Source organism: Nanorana parkeri, unplaced genomic scaffold, assembly GCF_000935625.1.
Source record: "Nanorana parkeri isolate BGI_ZX_2015 unplaced genomic scaffold, ASM93562v1 scaffold100, whole genome shotgun sequence".
In the NCBI taxonomy this organism is placed as follows: domain Eukaryota; kingdom Metazoa; phylum Chordata; class Amphibia; order Anura; family Dicroglossidae; genus Nanorana; species Nanorana parkeri.
The window spans coordinates 2,212,803-2,236,817 of NW_017306368.1; the positions used below are offsets into that span (position 1 = coordinate 2,212,803).

A 24,015-nucleotide genomic window follows, 5' to 3' on the forward strand; every position below is an offset into this window, starting at 1 on the left:
ATACCAGACTCTTAAGGTCTGGTAGGAATTTTAAGGGGGAATCCCACCCCAAAAATGTGGGGGGGGGGGGCGTGGGGTCCCCCCTAAAATTCCATACCAGACCCTTGATTAGAGCATTGACCTGGCAGGGCCAGCAAGGGGAGGGATGAGCGAGAGTCGCCCCTGGAAAAGCCCCTTGTCCACTGTCCCGATGGGGACAAGGGCCTCTTCACCACAAGCCCTGGGGCGTTGGTTGTGGGGGTGTGGGCAGGGGGCTTATTCACATCAGGGTGCCCCTTCAATAAAAGGGCACCCAGATGCCGCCTCCCCCATTGTGAATGAATAAGGGGTACTTGTACCCCTACCCATTTACTAAAGGGTTATATAAAATTGTAAATAAAAAGTCCAGACTTTTAAAAAGTATTTTATTTTAAAAACACCCCCAAAAATTCATCCACTGACATAATCCAGCGTCAATCATGACGTCCAGCATTGTCCACGATGACAACAACTTGACGGAAAAAAAAAACGACGAACACCCGCCGCATAATGGCATTTTGACAGATGCCGGCAAAACATAAACAATTTGGTGGAGCTAGCGGGGACAGCTAGCTACGCCCAACTTTGTAGTTTAATGTCATCTGACAGGTGAGCCATGATTGGGCAAATTCATCATGACTTTGCCCAATCATGGCTCTTACAGAGTACTGAGCCCTGATTGGGAAAGTCTTGCGCCTGACGTACGGTCAGGTGCAAACCTTTAGCCAATTAGGGCTTCACAATGCACATTGCCTTGTGGGGCGTTCAGTGGTCGAACAGACCGCCAAACACCCTTGTAGTTTGTGTGTTCGGTGGACACATGAACTAGCGATGTTCGAGTCGAACTCTTGTTCAACTCAAACATCAAGCCCAACACTATTGTCTAGTAGCAACCGTTTTCTCACTGTTCCAATTGCCTCTGTGGTGGGTATGCAGGTGTAGAGGGATGTGAATTAATAGGATACCAATGTTTCTTCTGTGCCCAATATTAGGTTCTTGATTTTGGTTGTGATATCCTGAGAGTTCTGTATGTGGTGTTGTGTATTTCCAACCAAAGGGGCAAGGATTCTGGCTAAGTATTTTGCCACGTTATAAGTCACAGAGTTTAGGGTAGGGGCGATGATACAGAACCAATCAATGGCTTTGTCCTTTCCAGCTGTTGTAGGAGATCTATAGCTTTCTTCTTGTAACCACTGGTTGGGTCCCTTCTTAGGGCTTCATATGTGTTGTCATCATTCAGAAGTACAGTCACCTTATCAACTGTGCATCTTCCTTTATCAGCAGGCAGGATAGTGATACTCTTGTCTTTCTTCAGGGATGTGCCCGCCCTCCTTTCTTCTGTAGCCTGGTTTGACAGAGGTGGTTTGGCACTGGCCAGGGCTGCAGACACTTTTAGGTGAAGTTGTTAAGCCTCACCCTGTGGCACTTTGTTACTGTGGACCGAGGACTCAGTGGCTGAGATAATATCCACTACAGGGATGGTTCTGGATGTGATTGTGACATCCATCTCATGCTGGGTGAGAACCCGGTCTGAAAGGTTCGAGGTGTGAAAGAGGCCATTTATGTAAAAATGTAGAAGCCAAGCTTGAATAGGGGGGGGGGGGGGGGGTGTGAGACATCTATTGTCTGCCACAGGCAATGCTGTTTTAACAACCCTTTCAATTATGTGGATTGGAGCAACATTCACCTTATTTATTCCCAGATAATTTTTGTACAAGTCATTCTGAATTGAGAAAGCTGGTTGGATGTCCAGTGAAACATCTTCAAGAAAAATACAGCAAGTCCAGTTACCTTTACCTTGACTTATTTTTTACAGATATACCATGACCTGGATGAATGAGAACCTTCACAGACATACTTACTTACTATGTAACTATAACAAATACATTTAATGGTGTATTAATGATTTCAGTTCTACCTTTGTGTATTATATATCTGACAAGATTTCAGCATATGGAATGTTTATATAAAGGCAGGACTGAGATTCCAGATAAGTGTACAGAGTGTGTAGTTCAATTAAATTGTAAGCTCCCATGACAGGGTGACAGGGCTGGGGACAGTGACAGAACATTATCAGCCTGAAACATGAAGTGCCAGAACAAGGACCTTTATAGACCTTCAGTTATTATTTGAATGAAAGCTGCAGACTTAAATATATTGCAAAGTGACTTTTAAAATTAATTAACAATAACCCTTAAATGTTTCTGATTCCTCCGCCTTTTGCGGAAAAGGGCTTTCCCATGCAGGCATCCCAATGCAAATGCCTTTAGAGCAGCTTTCTGGTTTCCTCAGGGGGTGCCTCAAAATCTTGGGATGGTAGGACTCTAATAGAAAGGGTGACTGATAAATCTGATGCAAAGGGGGCTTCTGATATTAAGGCAGGACTCCTTATGTAAAGGGGGGCTCTGATTTGAAGGGGGAACACCACTTTTTTGTATTTTTTGCATGGGGTCCTTAAATTCCATTACATTTTAGACTGGGGTGCCTGAAGATTTTTTTTTCTTTAAAAGGATGCTGCAACTGAAAAAAATTGAGTAACGCTGCATTAGAGTACCAATGTACCTAAATCATTGTTTCAAGAATTTTACTGAAATACAACTTTCCATCCAAAAATTAGCAAGACATATAAAATAAATAAGTGAGATGTAAAAAGAGTATTTCCATTTTATTTAACAAGACAATTGGGCATTGTATGGTGATGTGGGCTAAAAGCACCACAAAATCCCACAATTGGTTATTAAGAAACAGTAGAGCCTTCTTAAACGAGAAAGGGGAATTTAATAAAACTGGAGCAGACAAAACCATTTAGCTTCTCTTTATAATTTTCAAATCTTAACTGGACAAACTAAAGAGAGAAGCTGGTTGGTTGTCATGCAAAGCTGCTCCAGTTTTTGTCTGCTCCAGTTTTGATCAATTCCCTCAAAGTATTTGCAGATCTCCCACCCATTACAGATCCAAAAAATAAGGTTATTTCTTATTTCAAGATAGTGGGCAGAGCGACACAACACATTTATTTATACCTGTGAGGTCAACTGCACATTCAGAACTGCCAGTTTACAGTGCAAGTTCCCTTTAACCCACCTCACTATAACGTGTTTTTTTCAGTGTGTTGATCCATAAGCCCTATTCTATAGAAGCAATAGTTTCCTAAAACCAGACTGTTTATAAAGAAGGCTTTATTGCAATTTCTACAAATAGTGACATTCCTTTAACCACTTGCCATCCGCCTGTTGCAAAAAAATGGATGGACAAAAGTCAACCCCTATGTAATAGCAATGGCATTAAGTGTAAAAGAACATAAAAAGAGTAAAAGAAAAATAAAAGTCACATATAAAAATAGTAATAAGAAAAAAAAAAAAATTTTAAGTCCCCCATCCCCACGTTTACGCACATATAAACGTAAATGCGCGTCCGGTGCACTAGCACGCGAAAACGACAGTTGCGCTACACATGTTACATATTGCCGCGAACGTCGGAGTGTGAGCAATAATTTTAGGGCCATCAATCACTGGTAACACTAAACTGATGAGCGGTAAAAGCTTTTAAAACATCGCCTATGGCCAATTTTGGGTATTGTAGTTTTTTGAGGTTTCGCGCACGCACATGCAATTTTAAGGCTTGACATGTTTGGTGTCTTTTTTTTTTCAAATTGACAATTTTTATTGTTTTGTACTTTGCACATGTTGTATACAAGAAATACATATATACCATGAAACATGAAGCATAAAATTCAAATTAAGACAACATACAGACCATAGCCAAAGTATAGTTTGGTGTCTTTTTACCCTACGTGACCCCGTCTTTATATTTTACCAAAAAATTGGGTAATAATAAATGTTTTATCATTTAATATAGGGGAAACTGTTTTTTTGTTTTTTTAAATGTCGCTAATGTTTCCTTAATATAGTAAACAATAAAACCCCCAGTGGTGATTAAATACCACCAAAAGAAAGCTCTATATGTTCACAAAAAAATGGTATAAAATTCAGTACAGCATTGCATGACGGAATAAATATTAGTCAAAGTATTGCAGCGCTGAATACTGAAAAATGGCCTGGATGGGAAGGGGGTTTAACACCGCGGACTTCAAGTGGTTAATATATCAGACTTTGCTTGACCCCAACATTTACAGACTGATTCAACAAAGCAACGTGTCTATAGCAATCAATTACATTTTTTATTAATATTCTGTTCAGAATAAATTGAAATATGTCTAATCACTATTAGTTACTACACTCTGTGCACCATCAATACTCACTGTACTGTTATACTGAATTTGCCTTATAGAATTCCCTAAATTTGATCCTTTATCACCCAAAACACTGGTAAGTTTACTTCCTACATGGAACCATGATGTAAAAAAACATTTTTTTTAGCAGCCCTGATTTTAATCATTATATGTCACCCAAAGATAAAGTTATCAGCTTTATGAAACTTTCTGTGTAGCATCAGACTGATCAGTTGAACCACAAGTGGAAAAATGAATCTCTATGACCCTGTTATTAACATCCATTTGTTTTTGTTTGCTCTATGTACTAAAAGGTGCTTATACTCAGCTTTTTGCTAAATAAATAAACTAAACCTTTTTTTAAATGTTTCAACTTTTTTAACCTTTGTGCCTTTCCCCCTTTTCATCTGTTTTTTTTCCCTTTGGTTCATTTAACATGTGTTCTAGGTTATATACATTTTTCATAAGCTAAGTCTATGTAAAAGAAATAAGTTATATAAATCTGCATTATTTAGAAAAACAAGCTAAGAAGGCATTCCTTTGTGTCAATTCTAATGTTATTGTAGGTTTTGTTCTAATAAACTATAGAGCTTAGGCAAGGCAAATGGTAAAATAATTATCTTAAATTAGGCAATTTTATAGATGCAACATAGAGGACAAAGCTGCATGAATTAGAAGAAAAATATATATAAAAGAGCAAAATAAAGAAACGGTAAAGAAAAAAGAGAAAATGTGGAGGAAAAAAGGATTACATAAACGTATGGTGTGTTTTCTTACAGCGGAAAAGCCATGAAAAATTAGCATCAAGAACACATGTACTGAGAAAAATATGTAGCCTGTCACTTCAGACTACTCAGTTCCCTTCAATGTGAGTTGCCTGGGTCTCATGTCAATCCATCACTTTAACACTTTCTGGAACAGTACAACTTTGCAGATCAGGAGTTCTATTCTTTGATTTAGTTAACCACATATTGGTAGGCCCTCTAATACACCTGTATCACACCCCGCCAAGGACACATATAGAAAGAGAAGCATTGGAATTTTGAAGGTACTGGGTGCGACAACAACTTGATGTATAGCAAAGCCCAAAACTGGACCAAATCATTAAAAATACATACAAAACATTATGCACATATATACACAAAACGTATACATTAATATTACTGTGTAACCTGTCATGGACAGGGCGCTGCCTGTTAATTACAGGTGGTGCTTCATCCGGCTTTTGACAGCTAAGTTAGTTTACACAGCAGCGGGCTTCCCCACTGCTTGCTGTTAGAGGCTTGAGCTCTGTGGATGGTTTGGACCAATGACCAATGGCTTGGACCAAGGGCAAAGCACTATTGGTCCAAGCTGCCTAATAAAGAAAAAAACACTGAGGATATTGATCTCAATGCCCCACCAGTGATGAGCAAGTAAGGGACAGGAAGGTTCCTCCCTGTCTCCTCCCTTTTCCCACCTCCCTCCCTACTCCACACAGCTCGGTGACTGGGTTGGGGGTGGGCCGGGGTGGGGCGGAGGTGGGACAGGGGTGCGGCGGAGGTGGGCGGGGCGTACAGGGGGAAATCCCTCACCTCGCGAGGACTCCACTACACATCACTGCTTTCTGTACATAAAAGAAGCCACAGGTTTGTTAAAATACTGATCTATGTATGGCTAGCCCTAGCAAAGGTATGAACAGTTTAACAGAAAACATGTGTTTTCATCACCTAGCATACATAACTAATATGATTACTGGGGGTTTCTATTTTCACTAAAGACAAACAGAAAGCATGTGTTGTGAGGCACCACTGACAATACTGGCCTATACTTACAGGGTGAAAATGTTTTCACATTTTTAAAGGAAAATTAAAATGTAACTTTAAATAAAACTGACTATAAAGTCAAAGGGCCCCATCATATTGAAAAAAAATGCAGCTTTGAAAAATGTAGAAACTGTAAAACAAAAGTAGAAGCCCTTTTTTATAGTTTTGTATAAAGTGGAGAAGAATTAGGGCACCTGTCAAGTTTTTATTGTTGTCTGTGTTATCACTGAGAGTGGAAGTGAAAGAGAAGCACAAATGTTCACTAGAACAGAAATAGAGAGGAAATATTCCATGGGGGAACCTAGTTTTGGAGATCCTGGTGGTAACCAGGGACTCCCCTCACTTTTGAGGGATTTCCTCTCCCTTACTGTTGTAGCTATGGGGCAGGAAGTGAAGGAAAATCCTCCTAAGGGGACATTCACTCCTTTGCTTACAACCTTATAGCTGTATATCTGCAGTGTGAGATCTAAGGTACTGCTGTCTCTGGCTGCTAGTCTTAGGAGGTTTAGACTAAGGTTTGGTGATGTCAGTACTGTGCTGCTCACTGTTCTACTTCCTGAGAGCTCTGACATGCAAAAGTAAAAACCTCCCTCTACCAAGATGGCCAAATAGTGCATGTTGTGAGGTTTCTATAGTCTTGCTAGATAAAGCCAAAAATCCAAGATGCTCAAGCCAAGAGGTACTACTGTTGCAGATCTCAACTTAGGTTTGTCATGGTTTCCTGTTCCTATCTAAAACCTAACCTAAAGAAGGTTGGGATGCCTACTAGCCTCTGAGATAGCCCTACTTTCCACTTATAGCCAAACTTGAGTTCCCTTGTAGCAGAGCCAGTGAAAAGGGCAAAACAATTGATGCAAAACATCTACTGCTGTACCTTGTGCCTGAAATACCACATTTCAGCCATGACTGAAAAAGAGATGCAAGTTTACCTCCACAACAATATTCATTTCAATATTGAAACTGGCTTCACACCTTTTGCATCTGTTTTATCCTGCATTTTGTATTGGTCTGAGCAAATGCATTGTCATGCATTGATGTACACTGCTGTTCTCATTAAGAAGCCCTTTAGAATGCACTGACATCAAAAGAAGACCAATAACTTTTTTTTGTCCAGTGCATTTCAACACACTCCTGTGAACTAGCACCATAGAAATGGTAAACCTGTGCACATACATACCGTGTGAATGGGCCCTAAGTGTGAACATTAACCTTAAAGTGACATTAAACCCTCAGATTTTTTAACATAAAACAATACTGTAATGTGTGCCTTACTGTAATCCATGGTTGTTTCCCTTCTCTTTGCTGATCTTCCTTTTAAATCCTCATGTCTTCTCATGCTTGGGGAGAACTTCCCTTTTCAGCTCAGTGCCTCTTCCTGTAGTGCTAGGTTGCAACGTACACACAGACACCATGTATCTATTCCAGAGACAAGGCAGTCTGCTGCAAAACAGAAGTTCTGCAGAGCATGAGAAGACATGAGGATTTAAAAGGAAGAGCAGCAAAGAGAAGGGAAACTACCATGGATTACAGTAAGGCACACATTACAGTATTGTTTTATGTTAAAAAATCTGAGGGTTTAATGTCACTTTAAGGTAAATAGTTGACAAACCTGCCTGCATTTCTGTTCTCCTTGCCTTAGTTATTTTTTGTTTTATGCAGAATAAGTTCTCTCCTTCAGGCTGCCATGTTTTTCTCATGAGAAACACTATGGCAAATAGTTAATAGGATAACATTTGCTTTATTTCTTTTCTGTAGTAAACGTATGTATTTCAAATGATGCTTCCTATACTTTAAGTACACTTTTAATAAAAGTTAAAATGTCAGTCTTATTTCAATGTTTCGAAATACTGATGCTTGAGAATATTGGAGAAAAACAGCAATATCTGTACATTGTAATACTCAATGATATATGCTGCCTTACTATTTCCTAAGAAAGAAGATTAACAAACGTTGACCCGCTGTCAGTTTTATACATTTAGCTTCAAGTTCTGTACTTTGAGTTCACTGCAATTCTAAAATGAGATTTTGTAATAATAGGTACAGGGTGCTCAATAACTCAGCTAGGTGTACCGTTTGAAATGCTCAATATATCCATGAACAATAAAAAATTAAGAATGATATGAAATCAGTGTTATTCAGATCTGTCTACATAATCAGGCACAGTGAATCTAATGTTACATCTGAGTTTAAAAGATTTGTTCTGTAGGCAATTTTGGATATTTCTTTTACAGTATATTTATTTTTGCTACTTTCGAATAAGTCAGAGACCAAAATCAAACTGCGGCAACTCATTCTGACTCTGAAAAATCCTCTTTCCTTTCCTGACTGCCTAAACAATATGATGAAGGACATACAGACTTACAGCAGATGGCACATGCCCTATGCCAACTGTGAAGGACTAGTATTTTTTATTGGAGAAGGGGCATGCAATCAATGTAAAAAACAATGCTAACGATGTAAAAAATATTTACAAAAACGTGTGATAGCTTAGCGAACATGTTACCCAAATTAATACCTTGAGATAGGACTTGCTATATAAGCCTCTACACTTGCAAGTATTTACTTTGGTTAAGAGGATTCACGCACTTCAGTTTAAAGAGGAACATGGGAATTTTAAAAAACGTACCCTAGAAGTGGGGCTACTTCTGGAAGTTTATATCAACTTCCCATAATGTGTTGCACAGCAGCACTCTAGGAAAGATGAGAGGTCAGACTTCAGGCCAGTCAGAGCTCCATCACTTTACAGGGAACATGCTCAAAGTATGGGAGATACATGATTTTTACACAGCAAAACGTATTTATCAACCAAAAAGTCTCTAAAAGCATATTTCCACTAATGCCATATATGGAAAAATCATGCACATGATGCATATATAATGCTGCTTCACAGTTTAGACAAAAATGGTTAGCTCATGCATTTACATTCCTGCATTCATTAACGCAAGCAACACAATGTAGAGCTAATTTACACAACAGCACCTTGCAATTCATGCAGGGCTTTGCACAACACACCTGCTGGGTATGTACACACTACAAAGGTGTCTAGATTCCACCAATAGATCATGCTGGGAGGGAACACACTACAGAGGTGTATACTTGTTCGTGGCGTGTTTATAAGGTTAGTAAATCAACCCCATAGTGTCAATGGTGTGGTGTTTTTTCATCTCTGTCCAGTGACCAAATGGGGTGGGTTTTGGGGAAGGCTGTATTGCTTAGCTATCTGACAGCAGTGTCTAGATTACAAGATTGTCTGATCAGAACTACAAATTCTTTGGTTAAAAAAGTTCAACTGTAACCTGGGGTTTTATTTTTTAAGTACTGTAAAAAAATTGGAGACAGTCAAAGGCAGAAAGAAATACCCTAAAACAGGTATGTGAATGAGAGCAGAGCTGGGAACAATGACAGAAAGAGGATGGGAGGTAGAATCAACCCAACATGACCGATAACTCAAATATAATTGCTAGTGGGATTAAATCTTTACTTAAAAAAAATACTTACTGAAATCAACATTTTGGATGCTGTATACCAACCATAAAGCTCATTGTTGAAACTTCTTGGAGGATAGCTCACATACATCAGAGTGATTGATTGCTCTCCTATGAAAAATAAGAATATAGGTAAGCTGGGTGTTTTTATTATGATTCTTTCTGTTCATCTTAGTAAGACAGCTTCAGATTAGTCTAAATATAGTCAATAGTGCCTTGCCTTCAACTTACTTTTCAATAATGTTTTTTTCAATGTTTAATCTATTCCCCGAGTAGCCTGTGATCCAAGTCTATAATATCACACATTAAAGCTAATTTTTACTAGCTGTTCATTATGTATCTGTGAGTTTGTCAGTGACAAGAGATGACATTCAGGTTCATAATATTAAATAAAGCAAATAACATTCCATTAGAAAAGACAAGTGATTAAATGCAAGCCAGCATCTGAGTACACAATACAGTGACTTCTGTGTCATATATATTTAATCTCCCTATTTATAACAATTTTCCACAGATCCAGTAACTTCTGAAATAAAAATACTGGGAAGCATGTGGAATATAAATAGTAATGAAAGGCTAATAAGTTTCTTCTTGTGCAGCTCATACCAATATGTTTCATTTTACAAGAATGTATGTGAGTGTGTGTATATGTGTGTGCTATCTGTCACATTATATGGATAAAGTTAACCAGGTTTTTTTAATCAAATTTACCCACATATTCAGTATGAAACAAAAACTCTGCATTATGAATCCATTAACCACTTGCCGTCCGCCCGTTGCAAAAAAACAGACGGACGGCCTTTGGCGGGTTGCCGTCTCCAGAAAAAACCTGTTTGATGTAAAAAGCCGTTACCGGCTGTTTCACATATACACGATCGGCAGCTGTATAGCCTGCCGATTGTGAGTATGTGCTGGCTGCGTGACCCCCCCCTCGAGTGCCGCTGCCCCCCCCCCTCATGACCCCTCACCTTCAATCCCGGGATCCGCTGCCCCATTTGCGGCCCGGGACCGGCTCGGGAGGGTGTCAGGAGATAAGATGGGAGGGAGGTCAGCATCTTCCTTCTTGCTGATCTCCTTCCGTGCTGTGAATGCGGAAGTAATGTGTAAATACATCACTTCCGCATTCACCTGTCAGTCATCTGGCTGCTATTGCCAGAGAGAAGAAGCTGATGAAACAGATCTCTGCTTCATCAGCTTCTTTAGGGGTCTTAGAGACCCCTAGTGTCTCCATAAAGAGGACCTGTCAGTGTGCCCCCTTCTGGGTTCTGAGGAAGGGGGCGTGCCCCAGAAACGCATTAACCCTTTCCACTTGCTGTTGAAAGACGACTTTGGTTGTGAGCTGACTTGGCTGTGCTGTGGCTTCTGATGGGCGATAGCCTCCTATGAGGGGAACCATTGAATACGCTTATGTCACTTTTCTCTTATGAGTACATTACCATTTTTTAAAAGCAAATTGTTAAACGATCCTTCACATGGAGTGGGCGCTCTCCTTTTTTGTCATTTTATTTATTAATCCATTAAAGCATATTTCTAACATTTTTCTCAGCTTTTTTTTAAAGCAGTGAAGTGTCAGAATATGTCCGGTTATTGTTATTCTTAAAGAAATGTCTGCTAGCTTTCTCTCCTGATTACAGTATGGCACAGCATGCCATGCAGGTTGGCATAGGAAATAAGCATGAGTTTCAAGGTCAGGGTGAGCATGAATTCTAAGCAAACCCAACTCATTTGCAGTTTGTTGAAATGGCAAACGAATGTGGCTGTTTGCTGCCATAGCAACTAACTGACAATAATACACTTCCAGGCCTTTGAACTTAGGTCAGGTGGCTTTGAATTGATAACAATGAGAGCTTTATTATGTGCCAGTCCCTTCATTATAAAGGGAAGGATTCACAACAGCCATATTGTCAATGTGCTAAGCTGTGATAGGGAAAGCATAAGGGGTGCTGCTGATAGGAACAGATTAGTGTATGGCTTGTAGGCATAGGTCTCCTAAGCACTTACTGAATGTCCTTTAGGTTGCAATATGCTGTGTATCTTAAAGAATTTGGTAGTGGGGAGCAAAGTATTTTTACATCTTACTGCTGCTGATGTCCTGTAGCTTCTTTACATCTTCTCCACGTGCACTTATAGTTATAACAGAGTACATGCATTTTTTGCAGGACATATTTCCTAGTTTTTTTTGTTGGCTGCAATAGATTTATTGGCGCAGCTCGTCTGTTGTCCACTTGCGCTGCAGTCAGAGCAAACTGTATGCATGCATATATCCTCATTTTTCTGTCTGCATTTGATTTGTTTTACAGCCTGTCCCATTCCACATGCACTTCACTAATAACCGGCTGCATGTGTTTTCTCTCAGGGCACATTTCCTAAATGTTGCTGTTAGCAATTTTTTAAAGGCCCTTTTCTTAAAAACAATATTCTTTAATATGGGTGGTCAGTGTGCATCAACACAGAAGTTTGTTTTTTTCCTTTGGTAAGGCAAGTAAATGCATGAGTTGCAGGTAAAATATTGTGGGAGACAGGGGAAAAGCATTGTCACCCCATAACACAAAGTGCCCAAACAAGAGCCTTTATATCAGTATCATCACGTTCTCAAACAATTCATCCCCACACAGCTACCTCCTCATGTATCATTTCCCCCTCCTCTTTCAGATTGTAAGCCCTCATGGGCAGGACCCTCCTTACCATCTTGTCTTGAATTGTATTGTAATTGTAATGTCTTCCTTACATTGTAAAGCGCTGCACAAACTGTTGGCGCTATATAAATACTATGTAATAATAATAATCAGCTGTTAAAGCCTATGTGACACTTTATTGTGTGGGTTTACATTTACTTTATGAAGCATTATTTGGGTTCTTTGAATTGCAGTGCTAGGGTACATTTTCTTAACTCTACACCCAAAAAATCCTTTTAAGGACCCAATATCTGTCTGCAACAATTGATTGATTGCGGATTACTCATCAGGACACCACATCCCCTAATTTTTCATTCGACCAAAAAAGCCAACTGAAGCTTGACCAATGGGACTTTTCAGGTGCCACACAAAATAAAGATGTGTGCACAAAAAATAAAATATCTTTTATTTATCACAACTTTAACATTTGATCAATGGACTTACAAAAATAATACCTACATCCTGGTAAGTGTTCGGGCCTGGTAAGTGTTAACCCACCTGCTGGCAGTAAAAACACAAACAAGGGGCGCCTTTCCTGGTGCAGACAAATTTATTAAGAACAAAAACAAAAGTGAATAAGAAACATACTCACAAAGGTCGGCATGATTACAGTGTAATGTGTAAGTACATGGACCAAAGAAGAAGCCTGTGATTGCTGCACAGCCTGTGTCTATGTGCTAGCAAGGAAGACTGTGTGATGACGCGTTTCCGGGGTCACGCCCCCTTTATTATGCTTTTTATTGCACTGCTGTATCCTGGCTGAGCAGTCCCATCTGACGCTTTTTTTGTTTCACCTGCTGGCATTGCTCAAACCGCACAGGAAGGCAGCCTGCAGTGTCTGTGAGGTGTGTTTGGAACAGCCACATGGCTAAATGTGAAGCTGTGAACTGTCTGTTACCGAGACATTGCTGGGCATCTGTGTTTGAACCCTCTGAGGGCAGGATGGGATGCTAACCCGAGAAGGGACATATCTATACAGGCGGTGAGCTGGACTTTGTGCAGGGGTGGACTGGGCAGGGGGCAGGGTGGCAATTGCCCCCCGGGCATCTCTGTTGCCTTTAATAACGGCCCCTGTCGGTACAATCACTTGTATCACCTCTCCCCTCTCGGCTGCTTTGCTACTGCAGCGGCCGCGGAGAAGAATACCCTGTTTGGCTGCCTTCATGAATGCCCATGTCAGTGATCGGGTCCTCGGTGGCCACGGCAGCTCCCTCCACCCACTTCTGCTGCTATAGGCTTGGAGTGAGACTGCACATCTGCCATTGGCTGGCTGTGTAGTGCTGTGCGGGACCTGAAGGGAGGACACCACGAGGTGGCTGCCGGAGCAATCAACTCCGAACTTTCAGGCAACCTCCCTGCTCCCGCCACCACCAGTAGAGGAAAAGAAGAGGGCACAGCACCTGAATCAAGAAAGAAAAGGAGTCACAGTAAGTCCCTGTTCTTTCTGTGTGACATCTGCGGTTCCTTACATATTGACCTCTACATTACACCTTTGTACTGTTATCACTGACCTCTGTACTGTGCGTCACACCCTGACCTCTTTACTGTGCGTCACACCCTGACCTCTGCACTGTGCCTCACAGAGCTGAGCTCTGCATTACACCTCACAGCACTGAGCTCTGCATTACGCCTCACAGCACTGAGCTCTGCATTACACCACACACTCCCTTGTGATGAACAAACAGAACTAGTGCTGTACACTATGCACAGTTTTGGACACTGCATCTCACAGTAATGTAATGCTCATCCTGCTGCTCCACCCAAGTTGTTGGTCGGTGCTTATTAGTATTTTAAAGAAGAGCATTCTGTTGCTTTGCCTGCTATGAAACTACAGATCCCTGCAATCCATGCACAGTAGGTGTACGTTGTCCGACATATAAAAATGTTATTGGGGCTTTCTCAGTGGTCCAAAGATAGATCAACAACCATAAAAAAATAATGTATTGAATATACAGTGCTAATACATATCATTGACATAAAATCACTCTAAAGTTCATGGCACACTTTAAACAACTATCTCCTATAAACTCTCCTATAAAATAAAGTTACATAGCAGTTTGAGCTTGAACCTTCCCAAAAGCAATAATATTTTGGCTCCTGGAAAATCCACAAGTGATCATTGTACAGAGGCCAATAACACGGCAGTGTGCTGAAGCAGCAGGATGAGCATTACAGAGCTATGAGATGCATGTGATTTGACTACAGAGGAGCAGTATGTTGCACACTTCATGCAGCAGGAATGGATCAGCACAATCATTCCCCCCACCAATTGTATATGTATTGTTGCTGCTCTACATTATACCATAATTAATTTCTAAGATTTGTAGTCCTCTATAGCTGGTGGTATTCTGCATTGCTGTATAATGTATTGCTGGGTTACAGTGGTGGAACTACCAGGGTCAGAGCCAAAATGGCTTTGTGACCCTGTCTGTGGTGTAGGGCAGGCCGGGGGTCCTTCACCTGCCACTGACCTAATCCCACATCCCTGCTGTGTACTAGCTGCCTGAGAGTGAATGGAGTGTGATTTGCTAATAACAATAACACTCCTATCACTCTTAGGCAGGCCATACATAAGGGACATGCGGTCAGGGGAGGCAGGTGAGGCAGAGGCTCACCTAGTATTATGGAGGAAAAAGATGTCCACTTCAAGTATGAAGCAGACATCTTTTTCTCCATTCAGATTGGCTGGTAACAGGTTACACAGCAGGGAAAGCCTCCCCGCTGTGTAACCTGTCATGGACGGAGCGCTGCCTGCTAATTACAGGCAGTGCTGCATCCGGCTTTTAACAGCTAAGTTAGGTTACACAGCAGCAGGCTTCCCCACTGCTTGTGTAACCTAACTAGTGAGGCAAGAGCTGTCACAGCCTCTACTCTGTGCTAGAGGCGTGAGCTCTGTGGATGGTTTGGACCAATGGCAAAGCACCATTGGTCTAAGCTGTCCAATCAAAAAAAGAAAAAAAAACCCACTGAGTTCATCGGTCTCGATGCCTCAGCAGTGACGAGCAAGGGAGGGATCTCCTTTTTTCCTCCTCCCTCCCTCCCTCCCTCAAACTAGCTTGATGACCAGGTTGGAAGGGGGGGCTTCGGTGGTCTGGGGGCAGGGCTTTGCTGGTCTGGGGGCAGGGCTGGGGAATGCCTCACCCAAATCCAAAGGTACCGCACGTCACTGCACTACATGCTGGGTTTAATAAGATCTCAGCATGTATAGAGCTGTTACTAAATGCTGTTCCTCAGAAGCATTTTATGACAACTTTTATTAGATGTGCAGGGATTCTAATGGCACTAAGTAACAGTTGATCCCAGTATACAATATGCTGGGATTTGTTGTCACCAATAGCCACAGATAAAGTAGTGAGAATGACTACCTGCCATAATTACTGCCTGATCTGAATACTAAAGCAATGTTAAAACACATTGACAATGCCATGACCCCTTCTCCCCTGTCAGCACTGACTGAGAGATATGTTAAAATGTAAAAAAAATAAAAAAAGATCACTATAAAATTAATCCCTTATGGTGATTATCTGCAGTTAAGCTGCAGATTTGTTTCACACCTAAGGAGTTAATTTTTTGTTTTACCCCCTCATGAAATGCCGAGTACTTCTTTATCACTAAGGGGGTTATTCACTAAGCTGCCGAAGGGGGGCCGAGTCGCTACACCATGGGCCTCTGGTTGTACTTGCCCCCTTGGCCAAAAAAAAATACAAAATGTTAGGGAAATCTGAGGCATTTCAAAGTAACTAGGGATGCAAGAGTGCAATTAAAGCAGCTAAAATAGATTGAAAAAAACATTGCCACAGTTATTAAAAGAAAATTAAGTTGAAAAAAGTTCTTCAAATATATCAATAATAAAAAATAAGGTCATAGCATATAGGCTTCATAAAAGAAACACAGGCGAAGTTGATAATGAATGAATGGGAGAAGACATATAGATGTCCTTAAAATGGTTATGCCCCGTTCCCACTGCGCAATATGCAAATCGCGCATTTGTCGCACGATTTGCATATTGCACGACATCGCGAGATTTGCAGCGCGATGTCGCGTTCAAGCTTGCATTGAGCAAGCTTGAATCGCGGCTAAATCCGCTCCAAAAAGGGTCCTGCTGTAGCGACACACGACCCGCGACAGCAGGACCCTTTGCCCCATTGGATTGCATTGGAGCGCGATATCGCGCTGGTATTTGCCGCGATATCACGGGAATTACCGCGCGATAAATCGCTCAATGTGAACGGGGTCTAAAGGTTGTGAGTGATGCGTCCCAGGGTTCCATCTTGGGGCAAAAACTGTTTAACTTTATTGATATTGGGATTATGACCAAGAGTTTAATTTCAGTGTTTGCTGATGATACTAAACTATGCAGGGAAATACATTTGGCACAGGATTTAACTGCATTACAGAAAGACCTGGAAAAAATAGAGGGATGGGCAGCAACATGGCAAATGTTGTTCAATATTAATACATGTAAAGTCATGCGCTTGGATTCTAAAAAAATACACATACAAAATATTCATCAGGACTAGCTCCTCTTGGCAAATTGGTGATGGAAAAAGGCTTGTGAGTCAGAGCATGCAATGCTAAGCTGCAGATAACAAAGTTAGCAGAGGACTCTCATGGATTAAAATTTTTATTTATTCTAGGGATAAATCAATACTTCTACTCCTTTACAAAACACTAGTTCCGCCCCATCCCAAACTTGCAGTTCAGTTTTGGTCACATAGCCATAGGAAGGATAGTTACATAGAATTTGAGGTTGAATAAAGACACAGGTCTATCAAGTCCAACCTATTGCGTGTATACATGTGATTCTACATGTGTATGAGTCCATGTGTGATCTTGTTCTTAACTGTACCTGTACCCCTGTATGTTACGGTCTCTGAGGAAATCGTCCAAACGCTTTTTGAATAATTCCACACTCTCATCTGAAATCACTGCTTGCGGCAGTGAGTTCCAGACCCTAACCGCTCTAACTGTGAAGAATCCCCTACGCCCCTTGTGCCTAAATCTTTTCTCCCCCAATTTTAGGTGGTGGCCTCTAGTCTTTGTTTTAGAGTTTACTGTAAAAAGTTTAATGCTGATGTTGCTATCCCCACTGAACATTTTGTACATCAGAATCATATCCCCCTTAATCTCCTTACTTCCAGCGTGAACATGTTTAAATTTAGTAACCTTGTCTCATAGCTTTGGTCCTTCATCCCCTTAATTAGTTTGGTTGCCCTTCTCTGGACTCTTTCCAGCTCAAGGACATCCTTTCTGTGGATTGGTGAAGAAGATCTCTGAAGAAGACTTGTGACCACAATTTGAGAATGGAGAAAAGAGGTTTAATCATAAACTACAGAAGGGGTTCTTTACTTTAACCAGTTGACATCCGCGGTGTTAAACCCCCTTCCCATCCAGGCCATTACACTGAAAATGTGAAACTTATTTCACAGGAAGTGTTATCAGCTGAGAGTGCTCATAAATTTAAAACTAATATACTGCTTCCTCACCAAATATAATATCTAGGGGTATAAGAATTCCTCAAACACACATACACACACACACAGACACATATCATACAAACATGTTCTCAAAAAGTATCTTGATGCATTTTTTTTTATTTGACCAATAAAGCAGGATCCATTTACTTAATCTTCTTTTCTAAGGCTAGGTTTACACCTAGCTGATTGAGCTGGTGGGCTTTTTTTTCCGAATTTTGCTTTGAAAAAAATTTAATTGCATAAAGATGGCTATGGGACCCAAACAGAACGACAACTGCCCGAAAATAGATTCTGCACCTTTTTGCATGTCAGGCGATTCCTACCGCGTAACAAATCATATATCTCTGAACAGCTTCCATATACTTGAATGCAAATCTCTGTTTTGTACAATATTGCACGGCTAAATCCATGCGATAAATGGCCTAGGTGTGAAAATAGCCTCAAGCCAAAATCCGCAAATTGAAGATTACAAAGACTGGAGTCTATTTATAATTGTTTTCCCACAAGATCTGAACAACAAAATGTTTCTCCATAAATTAAAAATTAAAAATGTGGGAATCTTGGTTGAAAGTTGTATTGATCTCGTGTGAAGATATTTATAAATAGATCCCTATGTGTTTTCAAAAAGAACAATTTGATTTTTATTTGTGTGGGTGCACTCCTCCTGAGATGAAAAAGCTAAGGAATTAAACAGTGCAGCTCCAATGAATCAATGCCTGAGGCATACTGTAAATAGAAATACTTTATTTTTCAGTGTCAATTGCCAATTTACATAGCAACTGCCATGTTGCAAAGAAATCAGGTCAAATAGTAAATTGTTTATAACTGTTTCTTTCATTAGCTTCTAAGTTTAAATCTGTGACCTGATTATTAACTAAAAAAAAACCTATTTATTTGAACCAATTAGCATCACAAAAAATATGTAATTGTAGTTACATACTGTAATTAGGTGAATTATATGGCTTTCTAAAACTCTACTGCTTGTAGTCATTTTTATACACAATTTTTGACTGTTTTACCAGCTTCCTTTGTTCATCCTAATAGGCATAGTTTTAAAAAAAAGTAGCAAACAAATTTGCCACTGTAACCACCTCCCATCCATGGCCTTTCCTTAACGGCCGGACGGGAGTCTTGTAGGAGCGGGAGGGCGTCTTAAGCGCGCACACGAGTGGGGAACTGTTAGCAATGTAAACAGCCAGCGTTGGCTGTCTACATTCTAGTGATCGGGCATCTCTAGAGATGCCCGATCGCTTGCAGTAGCTGCCGGTGTGCGCCCGCCCCCCCGTACCTCCATTGCCACCGCTGCTGCTCCCGAGATCTGCTGTGCCCATTGTAGCTGGGACCAACACGGCGACGCTGTCAGTGGAGTTTAAAGGGAGCTCAGTACACAATCTCGCTTTGATCTCTTCTCAGTCCCTGAATGCAGAAAGTGATGTACATTACATCACTTCCTGCATTCAGTGTCACTCTCTGGTTACAGATGCTGGTGAGAAGCTGATGAAGCAGATCTCTATGGTCATCTATGGTCAATTTTGGGTGTGGTTGTTTTCTGCGATTTCAAAGGACCGCACAATTTTAAAGCTTGACATGTTTGGTGTCTATTTACCCAACGTGACCCCCTATATTTTACAAAAAAATTGGGGTGATAATAAATGTTTCAAAAAATTTTTTCATAACATTTAATAGGGAAACAGTTTTTTTTACAAAATTTAGGGTACTTTTTTGTTATATAGTAAAAAATAAAAGAAAGCTCTCTCTGTCCCCAAACCATGGTAAAAAATTAATTTCAGTACAGCGTTGCATGACGGAATAATTGTCAGTCAAAGTACCGCAGCACTGAATACTGAAAAATGGCCTGGCCAGGAAGGGGGAGTAACACCCTGGTTTTCAAGTGGTTAATGAGCCAGATACAAATCTATTCTTCAGCATACATAATAAGTTTCATGTTTAATACCTTTTTCACTTTTGTCAATTTTACTCAGACACAACTTGCCTTAGCTGAAAAGAAAATAATTTGCAGATGCATTACCAGGGATGGTGTACAGTACAGTATTCACATTAACCACCCTACAGGGCTGACACTGAATCACCCAGAGAGTCAAAGTGATTCCAGTAAACTGCCATAGAGTTCAGTGAAATCGCCATACAATAAGCATGATGAAGTAGACCTAGGGTAAAAAACACACTGCACCCCCTCCCTCCACTTCCCAAAGCAGAGTGCAAATTTAATTTTCTGGGTCACAAATTCAGCAGTAATTATATAATTATTGTGTGTTAATTGCTTTTCAGCATTTGTTAGTGAAAAAAACACAGGTTCTGAATAAAATCACATAGAGCAGTAATGCTGTATGACTACATGTGGGGCTATAGGACTTCTAGGTACATGACTGCTTGCTGATCATAACGTTTTTCTCTTAAGGTGTCAGCTTCTAAGGTAAGTCACCAGATGCTCTCCATGTATCACATGTGACCGCACTTAGGGCAAATTTATTTTTTAAAGTTAGGAGCTATTTAGTCTTTGGGTTCACTGTTAAGAGCCTATCTTTTGGGTGTAATTTACCTCTGGAATGTGCCCTAAGGCATTTACCTTTTCAATCCCTTCTACAAATGACTACATTGTCTAGCTAAGCAGTGGTGTGTGGTAGCCAAGCAACCCTCCTGTAGCTTCCCTGGCTACACAGAACCCTTGCATGACATTTATCTGTATTCTTGTCAAAGAAAATCATCCTCTGGAACTATATGCCACAAAAACCCACTACAATTTGGATGGCAGGTACATGCTGTCCCGGGCCATACCCTAAGCTCTATTGAACACACACAGTCTACAGAGAGCAACTGCATGTCAGATGAGGCAGATTGTTTGGCATGTATAGATCAGTCAATATGCTTACCGTCCTTTTATTTTATAATATTATAAAAAATTTGAGGTGCGGTCCCTTCCACCAACTGATGTTTATACCAACCCATGTGCCTTTCTATACTTGGAGGTTGTTTCAGGAGAAACATCCAAAAAAATAAAAATAAAAAAAGCTATGTACTAGACAATTTGAGAACTGCACTATAGCTGCATTAGTTTGCATCAGTTAACTTAGACAATAATTCTATAACTATTATGCACATGGCCCCAGTCTGTTCCATGGCCATGTTGAACAACAAAAGCACATTTTTATGTCTTTCTGTGCTGCCTGTCAGCTCTACACCAGGTTCAAGTCCAATTTATGGGCGAGATGCAGCACAGCACTGTAGCCACTAGCTAGTACTCAAGGTTCTCTCCCCAGAACAACAGGTGGGATTGGGCTGTCATTTTTACTACAGTGTATAAGGAAGATGGCTAGAGCAGATGAGAGGTAAAGCAGAGGAGACACAGGGCTGGAAGATTAGATGGCAGAGCAGAGGAGACACAGGGCTGGAAGATTAGATGGCAGAGCTACAGACATTGTTATCTCCCTCTCTTCTATGTGTAATGTATTTCACCTCCTCCTTTATTTTTGTGCTCTGACCATAAACACCTTCACAGCTCTGTATGCCTGTCAATCAGATCTTATTAAAAATGCATCTCCTTGTGAGCAGCGTGGTTGAACAACAGTTGGAGATTGGTAACTGTCAACCTCACTCTAGCTTGGCAACTAAGGCACAGATTAGAATAGGACCAAACATTCCATTCAGTTGGTGCCCTGATAGATTCCTTCATGATTTTAAATATATAGTAATATTTCTTCTTTAACCACTAATAAGAATGCTTTGACTCATTACTAGACAATGTTATTGTTAGGTAAGTCAATTGTTTACTTAGGAAATTAGGCATTAGCAGTATAATATTCAGAATACAAGTGTTTAAATTGATATTTGTACATGTGTGGGACACAAACAGTGGCGTAACAATCGCCATAGCGACCCAGGCGGCCGCTATAGGGCCCGGGCACAGGGGGGCCAGGCCAGGGCCGCCTGGGTCGTTATGGCATGTGGGGGTGCTGGCTGTCACAGACACAGCTCAGCAGCGGTTACGGCACATTTCCCCTCATAGCCACTGCGGAGCTGTGTCAGTGACAGCCAGCCGCCGCGGCAGATGAGGGCGGTGTTCGGAATGGAGGAGGCGGGGCCTGACTCCTCTTACATCACTGGCCAGCTACCTAAGAGCAGGTGGGGCCAGTGATGTAAGAGAAGGCGGGGCCCGTCGATAGAGGAGGCGTGGCCCGGGGACGGAACAGGAGTCGGGGCCCGGCGACCACAGAGGCGCTGACAGGTAAGAGATCTCAGACCCTGCAGAGCCCACTATAGAGAGTCTATGGTGGGCTCTGCAGGGTCACTCTCCGCTGGGGCTCTGCAAGTGGCATGACTAGCAATCACGGGGCCCCATACAAAATTTTGCTATGGGGCCCTGTGATTTCTAGTTACGCCCCTGGACACAAATATGGAAACAAGTTCAATATATTCAGCTTGAAGATTAGCTATTACTCACAGATAGACTAGAAATAAGATTGAAAAAAATTGGACAAGGCACTGAATGATGCATTCAGTGTGACCATTGAACTATGGATGGTAGGCTGAAGAGAGGTCCAACTGGACCATTAACAGATGGCGCTGTTAATGGTCCAGAAAAATAGGCCTGGTGGGGGTGGGGGGTTGGGCTGTAGAGGATTTTGTCTCTTGGCAGCTTGGAGGTACAAGAGGCTCTTGTAAATATCGTATATGACAATTGGAAATAGCGTTCCCTCAAGAAGGTGCCATAATTCAGCAGTTTATAAACACCTATGAAGTAGTTTCTCTCTAGGGGTAAAAACCTCTTCTCTGCATTGCTCCATTAAGAAATAACAGCATCAACCCCCCCAGAAGAGGCATTGACCTCCAGGAAGACCAGTTTAGCTTGGTGACAGTGCAACAATATGGAAGTAGAGGTTAAGGCTTTCTTTAGGTGGCAAAGGGCATGAAGAGCCTCATCTAACCTGGATTGGCAGATGGCTCCATTTGTGGGAGCAGAGATGTAGGAGATGGAAGAGTAATCATTGATAAATTGTTTATAGCAGCTGAAGAAGCCTCTGGATTGCTTTTAGTCCTTGTAGCAAAAGCCAATTTCCACACTTTTAAAGAATCCATATGCAGACCCGGATCTGAGACTACATACCTCAGGAAAGATACCACTGGAAGGCATTTTTTTGATTTGGCATACAGCTTATTCTTCCAGAGGCATTGAAGCACAATTTGAATGTGTTCATGGAGGATTTGAAGGTCAGTAAAATAAAATATCATCAAGGTATATCAAATCTCAGATATAGAAAAGGGTCACAGAAAACTTATAGTGACCATTTTGAGTGTTAAAGATGTTTTTCATTCATTGCTGTGTACAAGATTGTCATTCCATGAAGAGCTAATGTGGATAAAAAGGTAAAACCCTGGACACAATCAAAATAGCTCAGCCCAATTGTTTATACTTTGCCAGCATCTGTCATAATGCCATTCTGCGGTGTCTGTTCGTCGCAAACGGACAGGATGGCGGTCATCTTTTTTTATTATTATTTCTATTTATTTTTTATTGTTTTATTTCGTCAAGTACCCCTTACTTATTCACAAAGGGGGCCGCATCTGGGTGCCCCTTCCTTAAAGGGGTACCCTGATGTGAATAAGCCCCCTGTCCGCACCCCCACAATCAACGCCCCAGGGTTTGTGGGATAAAGGCCCTTGTCCCCATCAGCACGGTGACAAGGTGCTTTTCCAGGGGCAACACTGAAAAAAGCACCCTCCCAGTGCCAAGGGCATGTGGCCTGGTATCGCAGGGAGGGGAGGGGGTGCTCACCCCCCCTTTTCTGCCCTGCCAGGCCTGTGCTCGGATCAAGGATCTGCTATGGAATTTTAGGGGGAACCCACATCTTTTTTTTCTATTTTGGGGAGTGGGGTTCCTCCTTACAGATCTTAAAGTGACATTAAAAACGTTTTTCACTGTCCCAATGTTAATTAAATCACTTATCGTATTTTTCGCTCCATAAGAGCAAAATGTCACAAACAACGAATGGTGGACCCCCTGTGCTATACACACATTGGAAAGAGTGTGAGCCCTTAAAAGGGCCAAGGCTTAGAGTCTAATTTCAAGATCTTCACCAGAGCACTTCAGAAGAAGTACTGGACTACTGGGGGGTTTATCAGTTTGGGCACATCTTGCATATGGCAGCTGACCAGAGGATAGAACTAAAGCATGGTACAAAGTTGACTGGCAGGTTCAGAAACAGGGACAGGTCAGTGGTCAGCAGGGGCGGACTGGGCCGGGGGCAGGGTGGCAATTGCCCCCCGGGCCTCTCTGATGCCACCGCGAACGGCCCCTTGACCCCCGGCCGC

At 41.4% G+C, this 24,015-nt stretch overlaps 1 protein-coding gene across 1 annotated transcript in view; it reads right to left on the bottom strand.

Moving 5' to 3' along the window:
* LOC108784166 (proton-coupled folate transporter-like) overlaps positions 1-24,015 on the bottom strand; it is a 100,438-nt gene that overhangs the window by 54,284 nt on the left and 22,139 nt on the right. The window contains exon 7 of the mRNA XM_018552892.1: positions 9,550-9,647. Coding sequence (XP_018408394.1) covers positions 9,550-9,647 — 98 coding nt within the window. The remainder of the gene's footprint in view (positions 1-9,549; positions 9,648-24,015) is intronic.